The sequence below is a fragment of the Rosa chinensis genome, chromosome 6, assembly GCF_002994745.2.
Source record: "Rosa chinensis cultivar Old Blush chromosome 6, RchiOBHm-V2, whole genome shotgun sequence".
NCBI lineage: Eukaryota > Viridiplantae > Streptophyta > Magnoliopsida > Rosales > Rosaceae > Rosa > Rosa chinensis.
The window spans coordinates 2,911,361-2,930,739 of NC_037093.1; the positions used below are offsets into that span (position 1 = coordinate 2,911,361).

The window sequence follows — 19,379 nt, forward strand, 5'->3', positions numbered from 1 at the left end:
CCAAAGACAAAGCCCAAACACCAGGGACCAGCCCAAAATCCTTGCAACAAGCAAACACAAGTATCATGACACCAAACGCCAACACCGCCGCCACTGACAGCCTTCGAAGTCGTCCCCAAAGTAGAAACCTGGTGACCACCTCAAGCAGATGCCATAACCAGTTCTCCCAGCCACTCTACCTATATTTAAGCCACATCATCATCTAGACCTAAAGGTCACAACGGATTGGATAACTTTGCAACAATTTGTCCACAATTCAGCCTTGTACGTAACATACAAGGTTAGCACTAACATGAGCTGCTCACCTAGGCGATAATTTTTCAGGGACAAAATCAAGATTAAGGGCTCATTCAAGCCTTTTCCACTTATCCTCACAATCATCGCATTCAGCAAGGCAGTTAGAATCTAGCCATTGAATGGGCTTTTCAAGCAGATCTACAATTTTCTTCCTATCCTCTCTAATGACCTTGGAGAGACTAGAACTGTATTCCTTTAGAGATGTTATTGTAACTCATGGGGTTTCTGCTAAATGTAATTTGTTGTCTGCTTTAACACCCACTAATTTTGTTTAGCTGATAATATCACTCAAAGCAATCAGAAGTTTTTCAAAAAAGAGAAATTCCCTCAAGCTCCAATTGTTGCAAGATCTTCCTACCTAGCAATTTATGCATTACAACAAGCAATGGTACTGAAACAAAATTTACCCAAGACCTAAAAAGAAGAGTCAATGCTTGGGTGTGGTACATCAAATTCATAGCCATGTGAAACACATCTCCCAACATTTAAGGAAATAAATTCCTCCAGCACTAGAAGCTTCATTTTACTTCTGACAATGTAAATAATGCGATGACTATTTGTAAATGAGGGCATCACGTCCAGGCCGGACACCAATGTAATGGATAGGTACACCAACAAGTTCTTCTATTCTTTCCACGTACTGACGTGCAGCCTTTGGAAGTTCAGAGTAGCTTCTTACATTAGAGATATCAGAATTCCATCCGGGCAATACTTCATATTCCACCTAAGCACAGAAAAACGACATCACCAATAGCTAACAATAAGATTTCATTGTTTAACATATAAAACCAGTGACCATATTGCTCAAGAGAAAAACTAGTACTAGTAATTATCTAACTGCAGTTGAGAAACAAGAGAAACAACACGTCCCAATAAATATGGGAGAGAAGAAAACTTGCCTTCACTTGCTCAAGAAGGCGAAGATCTCCAGGGAATGATTTGATTGGTGTGCCGTCACTAGTTTTGTAGGCTACACCCAACTGAATTGCAGGAAAATCAGACAAAACATCTAGTTTGGTGAGATTGAGAGAAGAAAAGCCATTAATCTGGCAGCAGTATTTCAGTGCTACTATATCAAGCCAACCACAGCGACGAGGGCGACCAGTAGTTGTGCCAAACTCCTGACCTTGCAACCTAAGAAGGTCACCCTCTTTACCTAAGTTTTCTGTGGGGAAAGGACCAGAACCAACTCTTGTAGTGTATGCTTTCACCTGCAAAGACAAAGATCAAGTTAGCAACAGGACCTCTATACCAACACAAATATATTTCATAAATAGTATGAAGTTTAAATAACTAGAAAGAATAGTCCGAAAATACCTAAAACAAATTAGATTTACAAAATTAAACATTAACCCCCTAAAAACAGAATTATAGAAGATGCAATTTTCTTAAGTTGTTCCGCGTATAAGTTTAAAACTGTAACAACAATGAAGAATTGGAGCAAGGCAAGGATGCAATGATGATATCAAACAATTGAAAAACCAAATCCAAAATCCCAAAAAAAAAAAAAAAACCATCTACTTACCACTCCAACGAGATCACCTAAAACTCTGGGAGCAATGCCAAGACCGGTACAAATCCCACCAGCTGAAGGACTTGAGGAAGTGACAAAGGGGTACGTTCCAAAGTCAATATCCAACATTGTTGCCTGACCCCCTTCAACTAAAATCTTTTTCTTCTCAGAGATGGCTTCATTCACAACAAGTACAGTATCAGCAATGAAGGGTTCCAATCTCTCAGCAAATCTCTTGTACTTTTCTACTTCTTCTCTAAGCGCGCATCTGGGGGCCATACTCAAAACCTTTGAATCTTGATGCAGCATCTGACAACAGAATATCTAGCTTCTGAGGTAAAGTATCCATGTGCCTCAAGTCACCAACTCGAATGCCATTTCGGATAACCTTGCTAGAGTAACAAGGTCCAATGCCTCTCTTGGTTGTACCAATGAAAGATTTAGCAAGCTCGGATTCTCGAAGCCCATCCACAGCTTGGTGGAAATCAAATAAGAGGTGAGCACGATCAGAGACCAATATCCTTCCCTTGCAAGACACTCCATTGGATTCGAGGCCATCAATCTCTTTAAAGAGGCCCAGAAGATGCACCACAACACCATTCCCAATAACACAGAGAGTATCCTCATTGAGAATACCTGAGGGAACAAGGTGAAGTGCAAACTTCTTTCCTTCTGCATTGTAAATGGTGTGTCCAGCATTAGCTCCTCCCTGAAAGGAAACCAAAAAAAAAAATCAAGAAACCAAAAGAATCTGGCAATGCTAGCAGAGTGTTTCTTTGTCTTACCTGACAATGAGCAACAATGTAAAAGTGCTCGGCCAAGATGTCAACGAGTTTGCCTTTACCTTCATCACCCCACTGGCACCCCAAAACTCCTGAGACCTGGGTTAGAGACTCAATTCGATTAGGCCCACTGTTAGGGGACCCAGCCACACTTAGCGATGAGGGGGAGGCGACTGAGGGCTTCACTGAGCATACAACGACATTTCTGGGGCGCTGGAGGAGATTAAACCTGTTGTGGTGGGTGCCCAAATAGCATGTTTTGGAGAGTGGGTTGGCATCAAGGGCTGCAAAGGCTGAGAGGTTGTTCATGGTGAAGCACTGAGTGAGAAAAACAGTGTCAAGTCAAAATTTTACAACCCAAAAAGACAGGGTCTTTGAGAAATTGAGCATAACCACAATTTTTCATGAAGACTACATCAAAAATTTCAATTATCACTGATATTTCAATTACAGTCAAGTTTAGAAAAGTAATGCACGACTGTAGTTCGAGTACACCCTAAAATAATATGCCTACATATAGAAGCACTACTTTATTAAAGATTTAAACCAAGACATTCTCTTCAGGCATCTACTGGTATCCATAGAATTTCCCCATCTTCAAGCCAGCCCTATTACATTCCCCACATTACAATAAACTAATGGTTCACAAAACCAGACCCCAAACAGGACCAACAAGAACACAAAAACTACGAACACTAACAAACTAGCAAAACTCAAATCAAAATATTCCTCTCTTTCGGGAGGTTACGAAGCACAAGAAGTTTGATAATCCACAAAACCATCTACACATAAAAAACAGGGAAAACGAAACAAGAAATCTGATCAGCCATGGCAGCAGGGACGTAGCCAGGAATGACAGGAGGATCGGGCTAATTTTATACATACAAAAATTTTGCGAAGAACTCTTTTTTTTTTTGAGGTTTGGAACCCAGTGGGAGGCTCATCCGGCAATGAATTCACCTTTTTCATTACACAAGACACCTCTCACACCACTATGAGTTGCTGACCATAGAAGATTTCGGTATTGAAAATGGGTTCACAATCATTAAATCAAGCTGGGCCAATGTTATTCGATCAAAAAAAAAAAGGCTGGGTCAGTGTTAAATGATAAGCCTAAACGACCCCTCTGGCCTCTGCACTTCTTCTTTTTTGACTTGTGAGTGGAAGACTTATTCTCTTAATTATCTTCATATACCATCCAAATGATCCAACTTATTATTTGAAGCCATTTCAAATATATTAAATATCAGATACCATTTTACTCTGTCCAGAAGAAACACATGCCCATAGTATTATTACCTCGCCCATATGACCAGACACCAAATATGCAATTATCAAACACCAAACACCAAATATGCAATTCCCAATTATCAAACATCATCAGGCATCAGCAATGACAAATTGACAATCAATTATCAAATATCAAGCATCATCAACAAGACAACAACCCATTCCAAACCATTACCAAACATCATTGTAGGCTTGTAGCTGGACAACCCATTCGGCCATTCCCAATTATCAACCCATCATCAACAACCGATTACCCATCACCAATGACAATCAATTATCAAACATTCAACAAGACAACAACCCATTCCCACTACAGCAATGACAATCAATCAACCAAAAATCCAAAACATTCCCAATTATCAACCCATCAGCAATGACAATCAATCAACCAAAAATTCAATACCTGGGATCTGGGATTGAAGGAGTCGCAGTCTCGCAGAGTCTCAGTGGAGCCGTGCTGGTGGAGGAGGTGGCTCGGCAGTCGGCCGAGACTCGCTAATCGAACCTAGAAGGCAGAAGCAAAATGGGGACAGCGCCAAAGGGAAAAGGGGAGAGTCTGAGAGTCGAAAGCATCAGTATATTTTTTTTTTTTTTTTTATTGGGCTATACCCATACTTGGTCGATAAAGCAGAAGCAAAAACTCATGCCAAAGATAACAAAAACTACACAAACAATAAGCAACCAATAATCAATAACCAAATTTATATTCAAAAATAAATAAATAAATAAAAAAACCATTATCAATTCACAACAAAACAGAGATGAAACCCTAAACATGCAAAGCGATTAAAACCCTAAAAGAGTAAAGACAGTACCTTTTGGGCAGCAATGACAAAACCCAGAACCAAAGAGAGGAGGAGAAGAAGAAGCAAAGAAAAAAAAGGAGGCGGAAGGCTGCTGAGTGGGTTATGGAGACTGAGACGACTGTGACAGAGCCACTCACTCTTGTCTTTCCCCAAAACACCCTTATATATTTTAATTCACAAAATCTGGTTTTCCTTTTTAAAGACGATTTACTTTTAGAAAATACATAAACATCATTCCTTATTGTCCCTTGGGAAATTTGTCTTCAGTGAGGAAAAGGATTGTTTTACAAACCAAAAATAGTTTCTAAAATTTAGAAAATAATATTTTAATTAGAGAGCAAGCGAGTTTCTAACTTTTAGTAAGATCCGTAATACAATTCAACATATAAAACGAATTCAATTCCAAAACTCACAAATATCAAAAGAACTAAATATGACTATCCTCCTCAATGTCGAGTTGTCAACTATATAAAACATCTACCACTTTATTTTTTGAATTAAAAATGTCAATCATTATATCGAAATTTGAGTAAGCAATACAAAATCGACACACCTTTAGGGGCGGTTAGAAATAACTGATTTACAGAATACAACTAAAAGACCTATTCTAAAAAAAGATAAACACCCAACATACTCCCACTTTATTATAAGCACACCATATAATAGTCAAAAAGTTTGATAGGTGCAAGCCAAATGTGTTGCTACTCTCATAAACTAATACTAAATTTGGTAGAATTTCTTCTTTCGATTTTACAAGTCAAAAAATAAATAACTCATGAAATATTATTATTTTTTATTAAAACTTTATTCGTTTAATCCGAAATATGTAAGGGCAAAATAGGGAAGTTAGAAATTCCTATAAACTTCGTAGGCATTTTTCAGAAAGTTGTCATCCATCAGTACTTTTCAAAGTTGTGGTTTTCTGATTTCCCATTTGTCATCAAAAGCCTTTTTTTTTTTTTTTTTTTGTTATTAGAGCAGGAAAAAATTCCTAATGACGAAAATGCCCTCCTCAGGTGACTGACAATCCCAGTGACCCAATCAACCCTAATCTTTTGTCAGAATACCCAAACTGTTCTCTCTCACTGCCTCGATTTCTCTCTCTCTTGCTCTGATCGCCATCATCGCCTGCTTCTTCTTCTTCTTCTACAGGTCAGTTATACCTACTTCTCAAGATTTATATAAGACCTTACTGTGTATTGCTCTCTTCTTGATTCAAATCTCAAGCTGTAGATCCTTGGATTCACACCCAAAGTTTGCTTCTTTATGTATAAATTGTTGTTATTATCTCAGTTTTAGGTTAATTACCAGCTCTAAATGCTTCAAATTTTCACTTATTTATCACACAGTGGTAAAAGCTGTCAGCTTTGAATTGTGTTAGAGTGCAATATGATGATTGAATCATATCAGGTCACATTTGTATGAGCTTTAAATGGCATTACTTTGATTTTTACAGACTTTGTCATGAGAATGTTTATAATTACTTTCGAGATTGAACACGAAGAAGAAGAAGGGTAGTTGTGATTGTTTTGGTTTGGTTTTCGGGTTTGTCACATGGAGGAGGAGACATTTTTTGTTGGTCAAGAGTTCCCTGATGTAAAGGCGTTTAGGAATGCGATTAAAGAAGCTGCAATTGCCCAACACTTTGAGCTTCGTATAATAAAAAGTGACCTTATCCGGTACTTTGCAAAGTGTGCAGCGGAGGCTTGTCCGTGGCGCATTCGTGCCGTGAAGCTTCCTAATGCGCCGACATTTGCGATAAGAAGCCTTGAAGGGAAGCACACTTGCGGTAGGAATGCGCACAACGGGCACCATCAGGCGTCTATTGATTGGATTGTCAGTTTTATAGAACAACGTCTGCGGGATAACATTAATTACAAGCCGAAGGATATATTGCATGATATTCATCAGCAGTATGGGATTACCATACCATATAAGCAGGCTTGGCGTGCAAAGGAACGGGGACTTGCTGCGATATATGGATCTTCCGAGGAAGGGTATTGCCTTCTTCCTTCATACTGTGAAGAAATAAAGAAGACCAACCCTGGAAGCATTGCTGAGGTGTTTACTACTGGTCCAGATCACCGGTTCCAGCGGTTATTTGTTTCCTTTTATTCATCCATTTATGGTTTTCTGAATGGTTGCTTGCCTGTTATTGGGCTTGGTGGAATCCATCTTAAGAGCAAATATCTCGGCACCTTACTCTCTGCAACTTCTTTTGATGCTGAGGGGGGTTTATTTCCACTTGCATTTGGTGTTGTTGATGAAGAAAATGATGAGAGCTGGATGTGGTTCTTGTCAGAGTTGCACAAGGCACTAGAGATGAACACCCAGAATATGCCACAGCTCACATTTATATCTGATACACAGAAGGGCATTGCAGACGCAGTGAGAAGGAAATTCCCAAATTCTGTACATGATATTTGCATTCGCCACTTGAGTGAAAGCATTGGAAAAGAATTCAAGAACCCAAGGCTTGTTCATCTGTTATGGAAAGCTGCACAAGCCACTACTACGATTGGTTTCAAAGAAAAAATGGCTGAAATAGAGGAGGTTTCTTTAGATGCTGCAAAATGGCTGCAACAATTTCATCCTTCCCGCTGGGCATTTGTGTATTTTGAAGGAACACATTATGGTCATTTCTCATCAAATATTGAGGAGTTCAATAAATGGATTCTGGAAGCTCGTGAACTGCCCATAATCCAGGTCATTGAGAGGATTCATGGTAAATTGATGACGGAGTTTGAAGAACGGCGTAAGCAAAGTAATTCTTGGTTTTCCTTACTTGCTCCATCTGCTGAGAACTATATTTTAGAGGCCATCAGCCGTGCATCCACATATCAGGTCCTTAGATCTGATCAAGTTGAATTTGAGGTCCTCTCAGCTGATCGATCAGACATAGTGAATATTGGAACCCATTGTTGTTCCTGCCGCGAATGGCAGCTATATGGTTTACCATGTTCCCATGCTGTTGCTGCCCTCATCTCATGTCAGAAAGATGTATATGCCTTTACAGAGAAATGTTTTACTGCAGCAAGTTACCGTGAGACGTATGCTGGAGAGATATATCCCATTGAAGCAAAACCCCGATGGGTAAAGACAGAAGAGGCTGCAATGACTGATGATGATGATAATCGAGTTTTTGTGCGACCTCCTAAGATTCGTAGACTGCCAGGGCGCCCCGAAAAGAAACGGGTTTGTGTAGAAGACATTAATCCTGGCAAACATACTGTACGTTGCAGTCTCTGTAATCAGACCGGACATTATAAGACAACCTGCAAAGAGAGATTCTGAAGAGAATCGAACAGTTCTAGGTGTCTTCACTTCAAATTCTAGAGATCATCTCAGCAGGTACTGTTACTTTAGTGTAGATATTGTTCCTGTGATTATGCCAAACTAGTTATTCAGGTCATGTAAAATAGGAATTGCACCATTAGGACTTTGTTGATTGCTAACAGTGAGCTGTTTAGAAGCATCATATTCTCATTTGGTTATTGTGATTCTGAAACTTCTCTTTTGTATTTATCGAGAGGCATTAGAAGCTACTCTCCTGATAGTATCTTCTCTCCTGGAACTGAATGGATTCACTACTTGATCACTTGATCCAGGGGTGTGCGATTCACGTCTGCAACATTTCCAAATTAACCGAAAACAGCATAATTGCTTTGTCAAACTTTTAAACCCACCACTCCGCAGCAAGAAAGATTTCACGGATAGCAGCATGGCATATTGACCTATTTTTAACCTTTAGTGGAACGTGCATTACCAGGATAGATGGATCGGCAATATGTCTAGAACTGATGGAAATTCTGATATAGCATTGGCCTCGGTGGAAATTCAGATATAGCGCAATATTTTGTGAAAAGACCAACATTATTGAACAGGAATCAAATTCACAACTGATGTGCTGGCCAAGTAAAATCAACCACTTTATTTAGGAAAATTCTATTATTCTAGCCAACAAAATCAAGCTTCTAATCCTTACAAAAGTTACAGCAATAAAGCGTAACATCATAAAACAAGGCTGATCAAATCAATTTTACACTAGCTAAAATCTCTACAATTCAAAAACTGAAGTCGACAAACTAATTACGAAATTGGAACTTGCTTAAGTTTTAAGCATAGAACACAAATGGAGGCAAATGTCAACACCGTTGGTTCAACTAGTAGGCAGCAGATACCGGTCTACAAAGTCAGATCCGCTGTCCTCACTTGTATAATTGCTTGAATCTCTTGCATGCTTCTAATACATTTTCCCTGTGACCAAAGGCACTAACCCTGATGAAACCTTCACCACCAGGTCCAAAGCCACTTCCAGGTGTGGTAACCACATGAGTCTTCTCAAGAATCTCAGCGAACACATCCCATGAGCTTTGTCCAGGGAAGTGGACCCACACATATGGAGCATTCGTCCCTCCATATACATTAAAGCCAAGGGAGTTAAATGTCTCCATTATGATATTAGTATTTTCTTTGTAGAAATTTATCACCCCGTGCATAGCCTACAAGGAGTTGAAACAATAAATGTAAGCAAAGCTTGTAACGCATAACTGTGGATTTCAGATTCAAAACTGTTGGAAAACAATCAAGAGACAGTAACAGACCTTAAGACCCTCTGGTTCAAGGCAAGCCAGACCACCAGCTTGGGCAATAGTGGATGCACCATTGAAGCAAGTACAAACAATGCGGTTGAAGTCCTTGGCGACTTGAAAACCATCCGAATAGTGCAACTGCTTTGGAACCACAGTCCACCCCAAACGAACTCCAGTGAATCCAGCATACTTGCTAAATGATGATGTCTCAATTGCAACCTTGAATGTCCATACAGAAACAAAAATATTAGATCTTGGATAGTCAAAAAGATGACATTGGAAAGGAAATTTCAAAAAAGGAGATATGACAGGCCAAAGCACATCAATGTACAACTCTCAATAAAACACCATTCTTTAACTAATTTATTATCAAGAAGGGTAAAGATGAAGTTTATGGAAAAGATGATCAAAGAGCCTTGCAGTAACAAATTATTGATTGCAGACTTACGTCTTTAGCTCCAGGGATTTCAAAGATGGAGCATGGATTATCATCTGACATATACATGGCATATGCAGAATCATAGACTATGATTGAGCCATTATCCTTGGCAAACTTTACAAGTTGTGTCAGTTGCTCCCTTGTTGCAGCAGAACCAGTAGGATTGTTTGGTGAACAGAAAAATATGATATCTGTTCGATTAGTAGAGGACAGATCAGGAAAAAATCCATTATCGGGAGTACACCTCATGTACTCAATGTTTGCAAACTTCTCAACAGATTTCTGGTACTGTCCTGTCTGGCCCATAATAACACTCGAGTCTACATAAGCCTGCATACACAAAAGGAAATTTTCTCTCAAAATTTTAACATACTTAAACAGTTGGCACACTTTAACTCAACCAGATATGTATTCAGTCTTTGTTTATTATCAATTTCTTCACAAACTTTCAATCAGAAAGTACTCCGGAGTCTTTCCAAATATTTTCAGTTAGCAAAAAGAATATTAATGTGTGTATCTGTGAGATAGAGATAAAGAGTAGAGTAGAGATGGAGATGAGAGACAATATACAGATAATAAAGCACAAAAACAAAGGTTACCGGATATGATGGATCTTGCACTGCTATTGTTTTATCCTCCCCAAAAAGAACCTGCCACAAAATGAGGAAACAGCAAAGCCCACAAATTTTTATTTGTTCTTTATCAATCAATCAATCCACTTAACAGAACAAAACGAACCAAAACAAACAAAATTTTTATAAAAGGTAAGCAAACCTGAAGGCGGGATATGTCACATTTTGCACCATCAGAAACAAATATATCATCTTCCTCTATGCCAAGGTTATCATAAAACGTTTTAGCAATTGCAGTTCTCAGTGGCTGCACATATTAATGACATGGGTTAAGTCTTGATTATCACAGGAGTTACTTAATCATGATCACTGTAGAATCTCTGCTCAAGGAAATGAGTGACAGATGTTAAAAAAGAAATATAAAAGAACAAGAAAATTGACAATTTAGATTGGACTGAGAAAACAAGATCTATCTGAGTGGGTTAGAGGATGAATTGGGAATGACTGGTTATTTGAAATCTAACTTAATTAAAAATAGATACATTTACATGTCGAAATTAATAGCAAAAAGTAAATTTTGAAAGTCCCCATAAACAAATTTACTCTAAAAATTTAAATCCAAATCTCGCATTCATTTTACCAGCAAGTGAAACCTCAAATCCCCGATTTTCAAAAAAGACAAATGGTGGTACAGATAGGAGGACATATTTTACACAGATGACTTAGAAGGCATCAATTAAAACATTCTAAATGGCAATTAAAGATAAGAAAGCCAAGTACCTTTTCACCTTGTTCAGGTCCATAACCACTGTAACCCTCTCGGGTGGACATGGCAAGTGCTCTCTGCCAAATCAACAATACAAATTTTAAACCGCTAGATCAACAACAATGTGATACATATTCTTTTAACAAAAGGTAACAGTCATGGTCAGGTGGAATAGAGAATCTAAAATTTTTGGAGAATGTAAGTTCATATAACGAAATATTTTTCAGGATAGAGAAGTTGTCAATCACAAGATCAGAGTAATTGGTTTCCTTTGAAAAAACGGTGCCTACTTTTCTTGTCTGCCTCAATAATTCCAATTCAACCAAAAGAGAAAAGACATTCCTAGAACCATATATAAAAACTGAAGTGCCAACTACTGTATAGGCAACCCATGTTTTCTCTGATTTCATGATTTCCACATTACTGTTCAACTTGGGGTTCATGTTAGAAATACATCAATAAGCATCCAAGTGTTGCAGAAAAATACTAAAATAGGAATAGAAGTGTGGGAAACATAGTAAAATCAGCGACCATTAAAGAGGAACTTTCTAATTTGGGGTTATATTGTTGCTTCATTCCTCGAACAGCCAAATCATATTTTATAATGTTACAAATTCCAGACAAGTAAAGTTTCACTCCTGTAAATGCAATTAACACAAAACAACTGGTTTTGCCTGTAAATATAGTTGCTTACGTTAATTCAAGGCCGCCATACCACAGACATTCAAAATCAAAACAAACCACATTCATGCTGGGCAGTAACAGAGCACATTAACCATGAGAGCCAAGAAATACCTTTGCCATTGCAGAGGCTATATATTCTGGAATGGGCTCGGTAGTGTCACCAATTCCAAGGGGAATTATTTTCGCATCAGGGTACTTCTCCAAGTGCGCATTCCTCCTCCTAGCAATCTAAAACCCCCCACCAAAACAAACAAAAAAACGAAATCTTACATCAAAAATCAATCTAGTAAATTCAATGACAGTCTTTTTTTTCTATAGTAAATGTTTAGCTATAGTGAAACAAAATTACAGACCTCTGGAAAAAGATAACCAGCTTGAAGCTTCCCCATGTTCGCATTGCGACTCACCTGAGTCTTGAACTCTTCACATTACAAAAACATATAATAATCACACTTCGTTTCTACCAAATTTAAAAAAAAAAAAAAAAAAAGGATACAAAATCCACCGGAATAAAGAATAAAGACTGAAAAAGGCGGCACCGACCTGTCTTTTCAGGAGTGGCGACGCATTTCCAGCCGCCGCCGATGGTTTTGGCGGGAACGGCGACGCTCTGACCTCTGTAAAACAGTGATAAATAAATGTTCAGCACCTCAAAAAAACAGAGAGAAAAAGGAAAAGAGAGAGTGTCGGATTCGAACCTGGAGGTTGGGGACTTGAAATTGAAGCGGCTCTGAGAGAACAAGGCGGAGGAAGAAGACGAGATTGAAGCTTGACTCAGAGCCATTTTCTTTTTTTTTTTGGGTTCTACAAAACAATCCAACTGTGGTAAAATGGCGACGGCGCTCCAACACTTCGCCCCCTCTTTCTGCGTCACAGTGGGGAATGTACTACTCAAAACGGTGCGTTTCGTTAGGGGTTTCTGTGGGGGTATTTTGGTCAGAACATAATTTGCTTTTTAAGGCTCGAATGACGTGGGGGCTATTTTGTTTTTAGAAAAGGACTAGGAGTCAGTCTAGGACGAATTTGACTCTCTCTTTCTTTCTCTCTCTCTCTCTCTCTGGCTATCGTCGCCGCCAGAAGAAGCAATCGGAGACGCCGTTTAGGATCGCCGTTAGGGTCACCGTTACCGGGTACGGACACCGTTTCGACGCCGAGCCGACTCAGCCACCGTCGCTAAGTATTCTTAATTCTTTTTTTTTTTTTTTTTCTCCGTGGATGCGGTTGTTCGTGAAGAATAGATTTTCAGATTCTGTGTTTAGTTCACGCAAAAATTGAGTCTTTTTTTTTTTTTTTTGAGATTGTTTGTGTTTGATTTATGAAATTGTGTGATTTTGATTGGTTGCTGTTTCGGTTGTGTGTGAAATTTTGTAATTTTTGAAACATTTCTGAGGGAATTTGGTGGCGTGGTTCGGCATGATTTAGACGCTTGTGTGTTTTGATGTGTTCATTCATATGTGCTTGCATCTATTAAGCTTTGGATTAAGATGCTGCTCTGTAGTTTTTAATTTTATTGATTAGTAGTGTTATATTGCTCTGTTGCACTAATGGAAGACTTTTGGAATCAGGTTGAGGACTAGGAAAGCAAGCTTGCGAAGCGAGTGGAGTATAGTAACTACTGGGATTATATAAGGTAGTTTCTTTAGTCTATGTCTTAAGTTTGAATCATAGAGATTACTTTTCGAAATATGACTAGTCTAGCGTGGTAGATTTTGATTCATAGTTCCAGATCAATGCTTTATTTAGCTTCTTTAATAGCCTCTGCCAAGCTTCACCTTATTCTGCCAAAAGTGCCTGATTTGCCTTCAGAAAATAAGAGTTTATAGCTTAGAATACAAAACATTGGAATCACTAATACCGTGTGGATTTATGCAATAAGAGGAGTTACCATAAAAAGGCTACAAAGTTTATGATGCCATGCTCTCCTGTAAGTGGAGAAGTTTCACATTACATTCTCACTTTTGCTTGTGTTTCTAAACAACTGAAAATACAAATCAGACTTGATATCCTTTAACATGGAGTGTTTGCTGTTATCGCTCTTGGTAATATTAGCAGTCCGGGTAGCCTTGTTGATCAAGTATTTATTGTTTCATTTTACCTGGTTATCATCCTAAGGTGATGTTTATGTCCTTCTTTTCAGTCTGTCCCAACTCCCCATCCATAAAGGGCACTGAAATTTGTTCTGTTTCTAGCTGTGTTTAGATATAAAGTCTGATGCAAATTCTGAAAAAGTTATTGTTACTGAAAATGCTCTGGTACTTGGCTATATAGTGAAAGGCTTGATAAATTGACTGTGATGTTGTGGTCTGAGCTGGTTAGTGTGATATCTCAGTATCTACTCTTGTTTTGTTTTTCTTTTTCCCTATTCTATTCTTCTTTAAATGGTTCTGTTCATTTAGAAGGTCTTGACTCCTGAAGTTCAATAACATTTGTTATATAGGAAAAATACTCATTTTAAGTATTTGATCGCGTCTTCATTTTTATTTTTATTGTGACAGAAGGTTGGTTACCTGGGTCAGATGGATCTTGAGACAGAGAATAGAATAGCTGCAATTCTTATGAGAGAAGCAGCAGAATTGCGGCGCCAAGCTGAGAAGGAAGGTGTGCATGCTTATCTTCAACAACCTAAAGCAAGATTTAGGCCAAATTCACGGTTCCTCAGTGCTACTGTTCGTGGTGTTGAACAAGGTCAGTTCTTAGTGCCATATCAGTACTTTCATTGACCTACTTGTCCGATTTTAAACACCATACCAGTGCCTCGAGACAAGAAGCCTGTTGGGGCCTGCACTGTTGCCCTTTCCTTGATACATTTAATTGAATTAAATCATGCTTTTGTTATTAAAGATACATGATGAGCACAGTGATTACATTAGTATATACAAGGTTCTATAGTTTTACAGTATAGTACAGTTGAAGTTGTTGTAGACAACACAATGATTTTTTGGTGTATTGTTCAATAAAGTTCAATCATCTTTTCAGATCAATTTTAATTCCCTTTTGTTTGTTTAGCAAATAAAGCTGTGGAAGTGAATGAAATGTGGCGTATCCGGCAGAAAGAGCTCGAATTGGATGAAAGGCTTAAAGGCAAGATGAAGGATGAGAGCAGAAATGACAGGAATCCTGGAGATGGCAACACTCCGAGAAGCACTAGCAAGAGGCACGCTTCCATGGAGGATAATGTTAGTGCTACTTGTTCATCAAGCCAGGGAGTATATGAGAGATGCCATTCAAGGGAAGAGAATGGATTAAGAGACGAAGAACTTGAAGAATTTTTACATTCAAGGTAAAAATTTAAAAGACTCGGTGTGTGCGTTGTGTTGCATTGTATGCATACTTGTCGGTATCTGATTATGTCTGCTGTTGCAGTCCTACAGAGTACATAATGGATACTAGTTGACGTGAACTTTTTTCTATGGCAGGGTCAAGCGTGGCAGAGGAGCTGTTGGGTCAAGGATGGATGAAACAGGTCCATATCTTCCACGTTCGGACTCTGAGGAACAGATAGCTGGTCCCAGTTTACAAGAACGTCGTGTTTATGGACCAGAGAAGCCTTCACAGAAGTTATGTGACTCTTCTGAAGAGGAGCTTCCCAACAGGAAGAGATCAAAAAAGGTTTCTTCTGGAAGCTCAAAGAAGCACAGATCCAAGGATAAGTCTAAAGAGCGGAAAAAGAAGAAAAGGAAAGAAGAGAAAAGAAGTAAATATTATGATTAAGAAGTGCTCTGCTGCATGTTTTAGGAGGATCACAACTTAATGTTTCTCAAAGTTTCATCCTAGTTTGTACAGAGGTGATTGCTGAGTTGCTTTCAGCTCCAGGATGTGGAAGACAGCTGAGGATTTCTAGACGAATCAATGATTTTCCTGCTCAACTTTAACCTGTCTGTTGCCCAAGGTAATATCAGTAAGCTGAAGAAAGATGAATCTTCACGGAATTGATGCAAGATTACTGCTACAGGATCGCATGCCAATTATATCTCATCTGGTTTGTTTTTGGCCTTCAAGTTGGAAAATGATATTCCTTGTCAATGCTCTATGACCATCTTTCATCTCTATCTTTATGGATATTCTATTCCACAGTGATGAGTAGGAAAACTATGCTCCTCATGAGTCATGAGACTGATTTCAGTGTTAAATCACTTACATTTGTGGAGTCAAATTCTTACGTTTAGATCGGGCATATAGAGAGGATTCTTGATGCACAATCCAGTACAAATTTTCTATCAGAAGTGGTCTTTTTTTGGGTCTGGAGAAACAATAGTACTACACGTTATTACATGATTTCTAAAGTAATTAGGCAAAAACATATTCAAATTAGAGAAATATTACTTAAAAATTTAGCTATTTGTTATATGTATCTTATAAAATTGATTTTGTACTATTGAATTTTTTATAATTGATTTTGATTCTCAATTGCCAAAAAGAACTTTTTAAATGGAATACATTCATGATTCATCTATTGTGGTATGGAATCTTTACTTTGGATATTTTTTTTTTTAATAAAAAAAAATTACATCTGATACTCTAATAGCTAAAAAATAATTCAAAAATGTACTGAAAAGTCTCGACCACCTTAAAAAAATAATTCAACTTGAGCTCCCAAATTCTCAAAATCGGCCCTGACAATGAGCAATTGGTGAAGATGACTAATGCAATCAGTGAGTGAAATTAAGTCAATCTTCAAACCGATTTCTATCATGCTTATATAGATGTATCAGGGTAGAGGAATGTGTAAAATTCATATTCATATGAATCACAACATGCTTATGAATATGTACAATTGTTATGAGTATTTTTAAAATTTAATTGTTGCCTCACGACTATGGCATCAATTATATGACGATTTCTTATATGTTCACGAGCTTTTTAAAGTTTAAAATGCTATAAATCTGTGGTTCCGTGAGAATGAATGAAATAAAATCAATAGTAATTATAAGTATATAACCAGTCGCAATTATAAGTATAATGTTTCAGGTCATTGACAAAAGATGAAAATTCTCATTTATATTATTTGTCATTTGGGTTCACAGGTCTTGTCAGCTTCTAGCTTAAGAGCTCTTGGGTCTGATGGTGAAGTAGAAGGGATTCATTAAGTTGTGGCCTTAGACAATGATTAAGGTAATTCTCAGATTCTTTGCCTAATAACCTTTTAGAAGCATTTCTGTACCACTGTGTGTTTCCTGCAAGTATTCTATGAAACTACTAATGTTGTTTTAGTGACTGCCCCGTACTTGAACTTTGATTAGGAACAAGAATCACATACGAGGATGATTTATTGCTTGTAGTCTGGTAGATAAGGGGAGCTTGCACTGGAAGGAGCTCATTATTTGACAACAAGGGAGCTCGTAAGTCTCAGGGAGCAGCAGCTTGTGGATTGTGATCATGAGGAAGTGAGAGGCTTGTCTTGTTAAGCTTTCTTGAATAAGAGCTAAAGCTGCTAGTATATGCTTTTGCTTTTGAAATATGGGAAAATTTCACAAACAGTACACCAAATAAAGGTCACTAATAATTCTTATACATAAATTTCTAAACCAAGCATTTCGGTACACGAAACCTGAAACTCGACTCACTATCAGTATACGACGTCAATGACGCCGTTAATTTGAGGGGTAATATGGTCTTTTCAATTTTTTACTTTGAGCACCCAGCTCTCTCTCTCTCTCTCTCTCTCTCTCTCTCTCTCACACTCTCTTCCTCCCTCCCAATCCCGATCAGCTTTGCAATTCCAACCTAATCAATCCACAGCTTTTCACCTCTGCTGAATCAACAATTACAACAACAACAACAACAACTCAATTAGGAACAATGCAAATCAATTCTGGGACTCACTTTCCTTCCCGTCCTTCACCTTCAGCCTCCAACAGCCTATTATTCGCCTCCTCATCCTCTGGAAGCACCTTCTTCTGCGCCTCCTTGCTTCTGGGTTTTCTATATGAAACTTCGAGTCGTCAAATCTGGAATTCTCGCTCTCTCTCCTCCACCGCACTTCTCTAAGCACCATCGCTACTCACCTCCACCACCATCATGCTTCTTGGTCTCCAATGAGTCAAACCCAGAGTTGATTTGGACACCTACACCTGACTTCTCTCAAATCTTTCTCAACTAATTAGTTTTTGTGTTCTAATCCCTTGTGATCTTCTTTTTGTTTTTGAGATGGGTACTAGAAAGAACAAAATTGACATAGAGCCAATCTCAGACCACCAATCTCGCATAGTGGCCTTCACCAGCAGAAGAACAAGTTCGCCATTGTTGTGATCTCTGAGATTGGTCAGCCTTACCTCGAAGTCGCCGTCTCGCCAGCAATGTTCCAGTACTTGACGACTATGTGGAGACCAAATGGGGTTTATTGGCAATTGCGAACAGGGCCATTGTGGGATTCGAGTCTCTGGAGCGGGGTTTGGGTTCTAACATCGAAGACTTGGACGAGACCGGAGATATTGGCAGCGGTGATGAGGAGGTCATCGCAGCGGAAACAGGCAGAGGTGACGACTTCGTTTAAGGAGATGGTGGAAGTGGGGGAGAATTGCTACCACATTCATCGTCAAAGCCGAGGTCTTCCCCACAAGCAAGAACATAGCAAGATTCAAAGCGAACGCACAAAAGGAATTGGTCCCGAAAATCACTTAATCGAAATGGAAACTCGAGGTGTCCGTTGGGTATGGATTTGGAAGGTGGAGGGGATGCGGTGGTCGCCGGGGTCGAGGTTTCTAAGTTTGGGTATGTGCGTGTAGGGAGAGAAGGAGAGAGTCAGAGCCTGATCAGAATTTTTTTTTTTTTTAACCAAAAAAATGAGCCAGAGTGTGAGAGTACTAAATTACCCTTTGACAAATGCATAATGACATTAGAGTTAACGGCGTCATTGATGTCGTGTCTACATAGTGGGTCGGGCTCGAGAGTCCGTGTACCAAAATGATCGGTTTGGAACATTATGTATAAGAATTATTAGTGACCTTTACTTGGTGTACTGTTTGCAAAATTTTCCCTTGAAATATACGTTTGGATCTTTTTCTTCAAGTATGAGAATAATGAACTACCAAGAGAGTTTTGTACTGTAAACCATGTTTGCTGCAATATAAGTTTCTTCTGTTCCAAAATCCTTGCTATGTTCTTTTATTTCCTTTATTATTTTGTTGATTGTTTGAATAAGAATCCTCTTTGTAGAATGAAATAATATGTACTGCTGACATGTCATATTGTAATAAGTAGACAACTGTAACAGAGAAGAATATTTCCTCGCCATAGACTAAAATTTTATAATGACAAAAGTGAATTTTCTCACTATAGATTTCAGTTCCTACACCAACGGAAAAAACATTTCTCGTTGATTATTTTTAGTGAGATAACTTTTTCTTGCTAAAAAGATACATATTACAATGAAACAAAATTTTGTCGTTGAAAATGGTTTAAAGCGCCAAAGCTATTTATAATGACGAAAATATTTTCGTCGCAAAAACAGTAGTTCAAATTTTTTTTATTATTTATAATTTTTTATTTATTAATTATCATTAGTGAGGAAATACATAATTTAGCGACGAAAACAAGTTTCTCAGAAAATATATTTAACGACTATTTTCTGATCCTCGAAATTTTTTAACGTGGTAAGAGTATGAGTTTGGGTGAGGAAAAACATTGTCGCCAAAGATT

The 19,379-nt window shown here is 38.3% G+C and overlaps 3 protein-coding genes, 1 long non-coding RNA gene and 1 pseudogene across 9 annotated transcripts; 3 read left to right on the forward strand and 2 right to left on the reverse strand.

Moving 5' to 3' along the window:
• Positions 1-567: 567 nt before the first annotated feature.
• Positions 568-4,807, reverse strand: LOC112173973 (annotated as a pseudogene).
• An 890-nt stretch (positions 4,808-5,697) lies between these two features.
• LOC112174187 lies at positions 5,698-8,211 on the forward strand. 2 transcript variants are annotated; one of them, XM_024311926.2, is made up of 2 exons: positions 5,698-5,840; positions 6,145-8,211. In XM_024311926.2, exon 2 carries the CDS (start codon positions 6,243-6,245, stop codon positions 7,980-7,982), a length of 1,740 nt encoding a protein of 579 aa, XP_024167694.1. In that variant the 5' UTR covers positions 5,698-5,840; positions 6,145-6,242; the 3' UTR covers positions 7,983-8,211. The 2 variants fall into 2 exon arrangements, with proteins under 2 accessions (XP_024167694.1, XP_024167695.1); XM_024311927.2 differs by having other exon boundaries at positions 5,698-5,832; positions 6,140-8,211.
• Positions 8,212-8,596: 385 nt separating this feature from the next.
• On the reverse strand, positions 8,597-12,606 carry LOC112169979 (LL-diaminopimelate aminotransferase, chloroplastic). Its single transcript, XM_024307109.2, has 10 exons — positions 12,440-12,606; positions 12,285-12,358; positions 12,095-12,162; positions 11,853-11,969; positions 11,072-11,134; positions 10,494-10,598; positions 10,319-10,369; positions 9,729-10,049; positions 9,293-9,499; positions 8,597-9,190 (listed from the first exon to the last, which is right to left on the reverse strand). Exons 1-10 carry the CDS (start codon positions 12,523-12,525, stop codon positions 8,897-8,899), a joined length of 1,386 nt encoding a protein of 461 aa, XP_024162877.1. The 5' UTR covers positions 12,526-12,606; the 3' UTR covers positions 8,597-8,896.
• Positions 12,607-12,730: 124 nt separating this feature from the next.
• LOC112169980 lies at positions 12,731-16,071 on the forward strand. Of its 5 annotated transcripts, none has more exons than XM_024307112.2 (5): positions 12,731-12,918; positions 13,307-13,371; positions 14,237-14,426; positions 14,748-15,021; positions 15,158-16,071. In XM_024307112.2, exons 3-5 carry the CDS (start codon positions 14,258-14,260, stop codon positions 15,450-15,452), a joined length of 738 nt encoding a protein of 245 aa, XP_024162880.1. In that variant the 5' UTR covers positions 12,731-12,918; positions 13,307-13,371; positions 14,237-14,257; the 3' UTR covers positions 15,453-16,071. The 5 variants fall into 5 exon arrangements, with proteins under 5 accessions (XP_024162880.1, XP_024162882.1, XP_024162879.1 ...); XM_024307114.2 differs by having other exon boundaries at positions 14,240-14,426; XM_024307110.2 differs by having other exon boundaries at positions 12,736-12,871.
• A 214-nt stretch (positions 16,072-16,285) lies between these two features.
• Positions 16,286-17,358, forward strand: LOC121050181. Its single transcript, XR_005802278.1, has 2 exons — positions 16,286-16,853; positions 16,982-17,358. It is a non-coding gene; the product is annotated as an uncharacterized LOC121050181 (long non-coding RNA).
• The last annotated feature ends 2,021 nt before the right edge of the window (positions 17,359-19,379 follow it).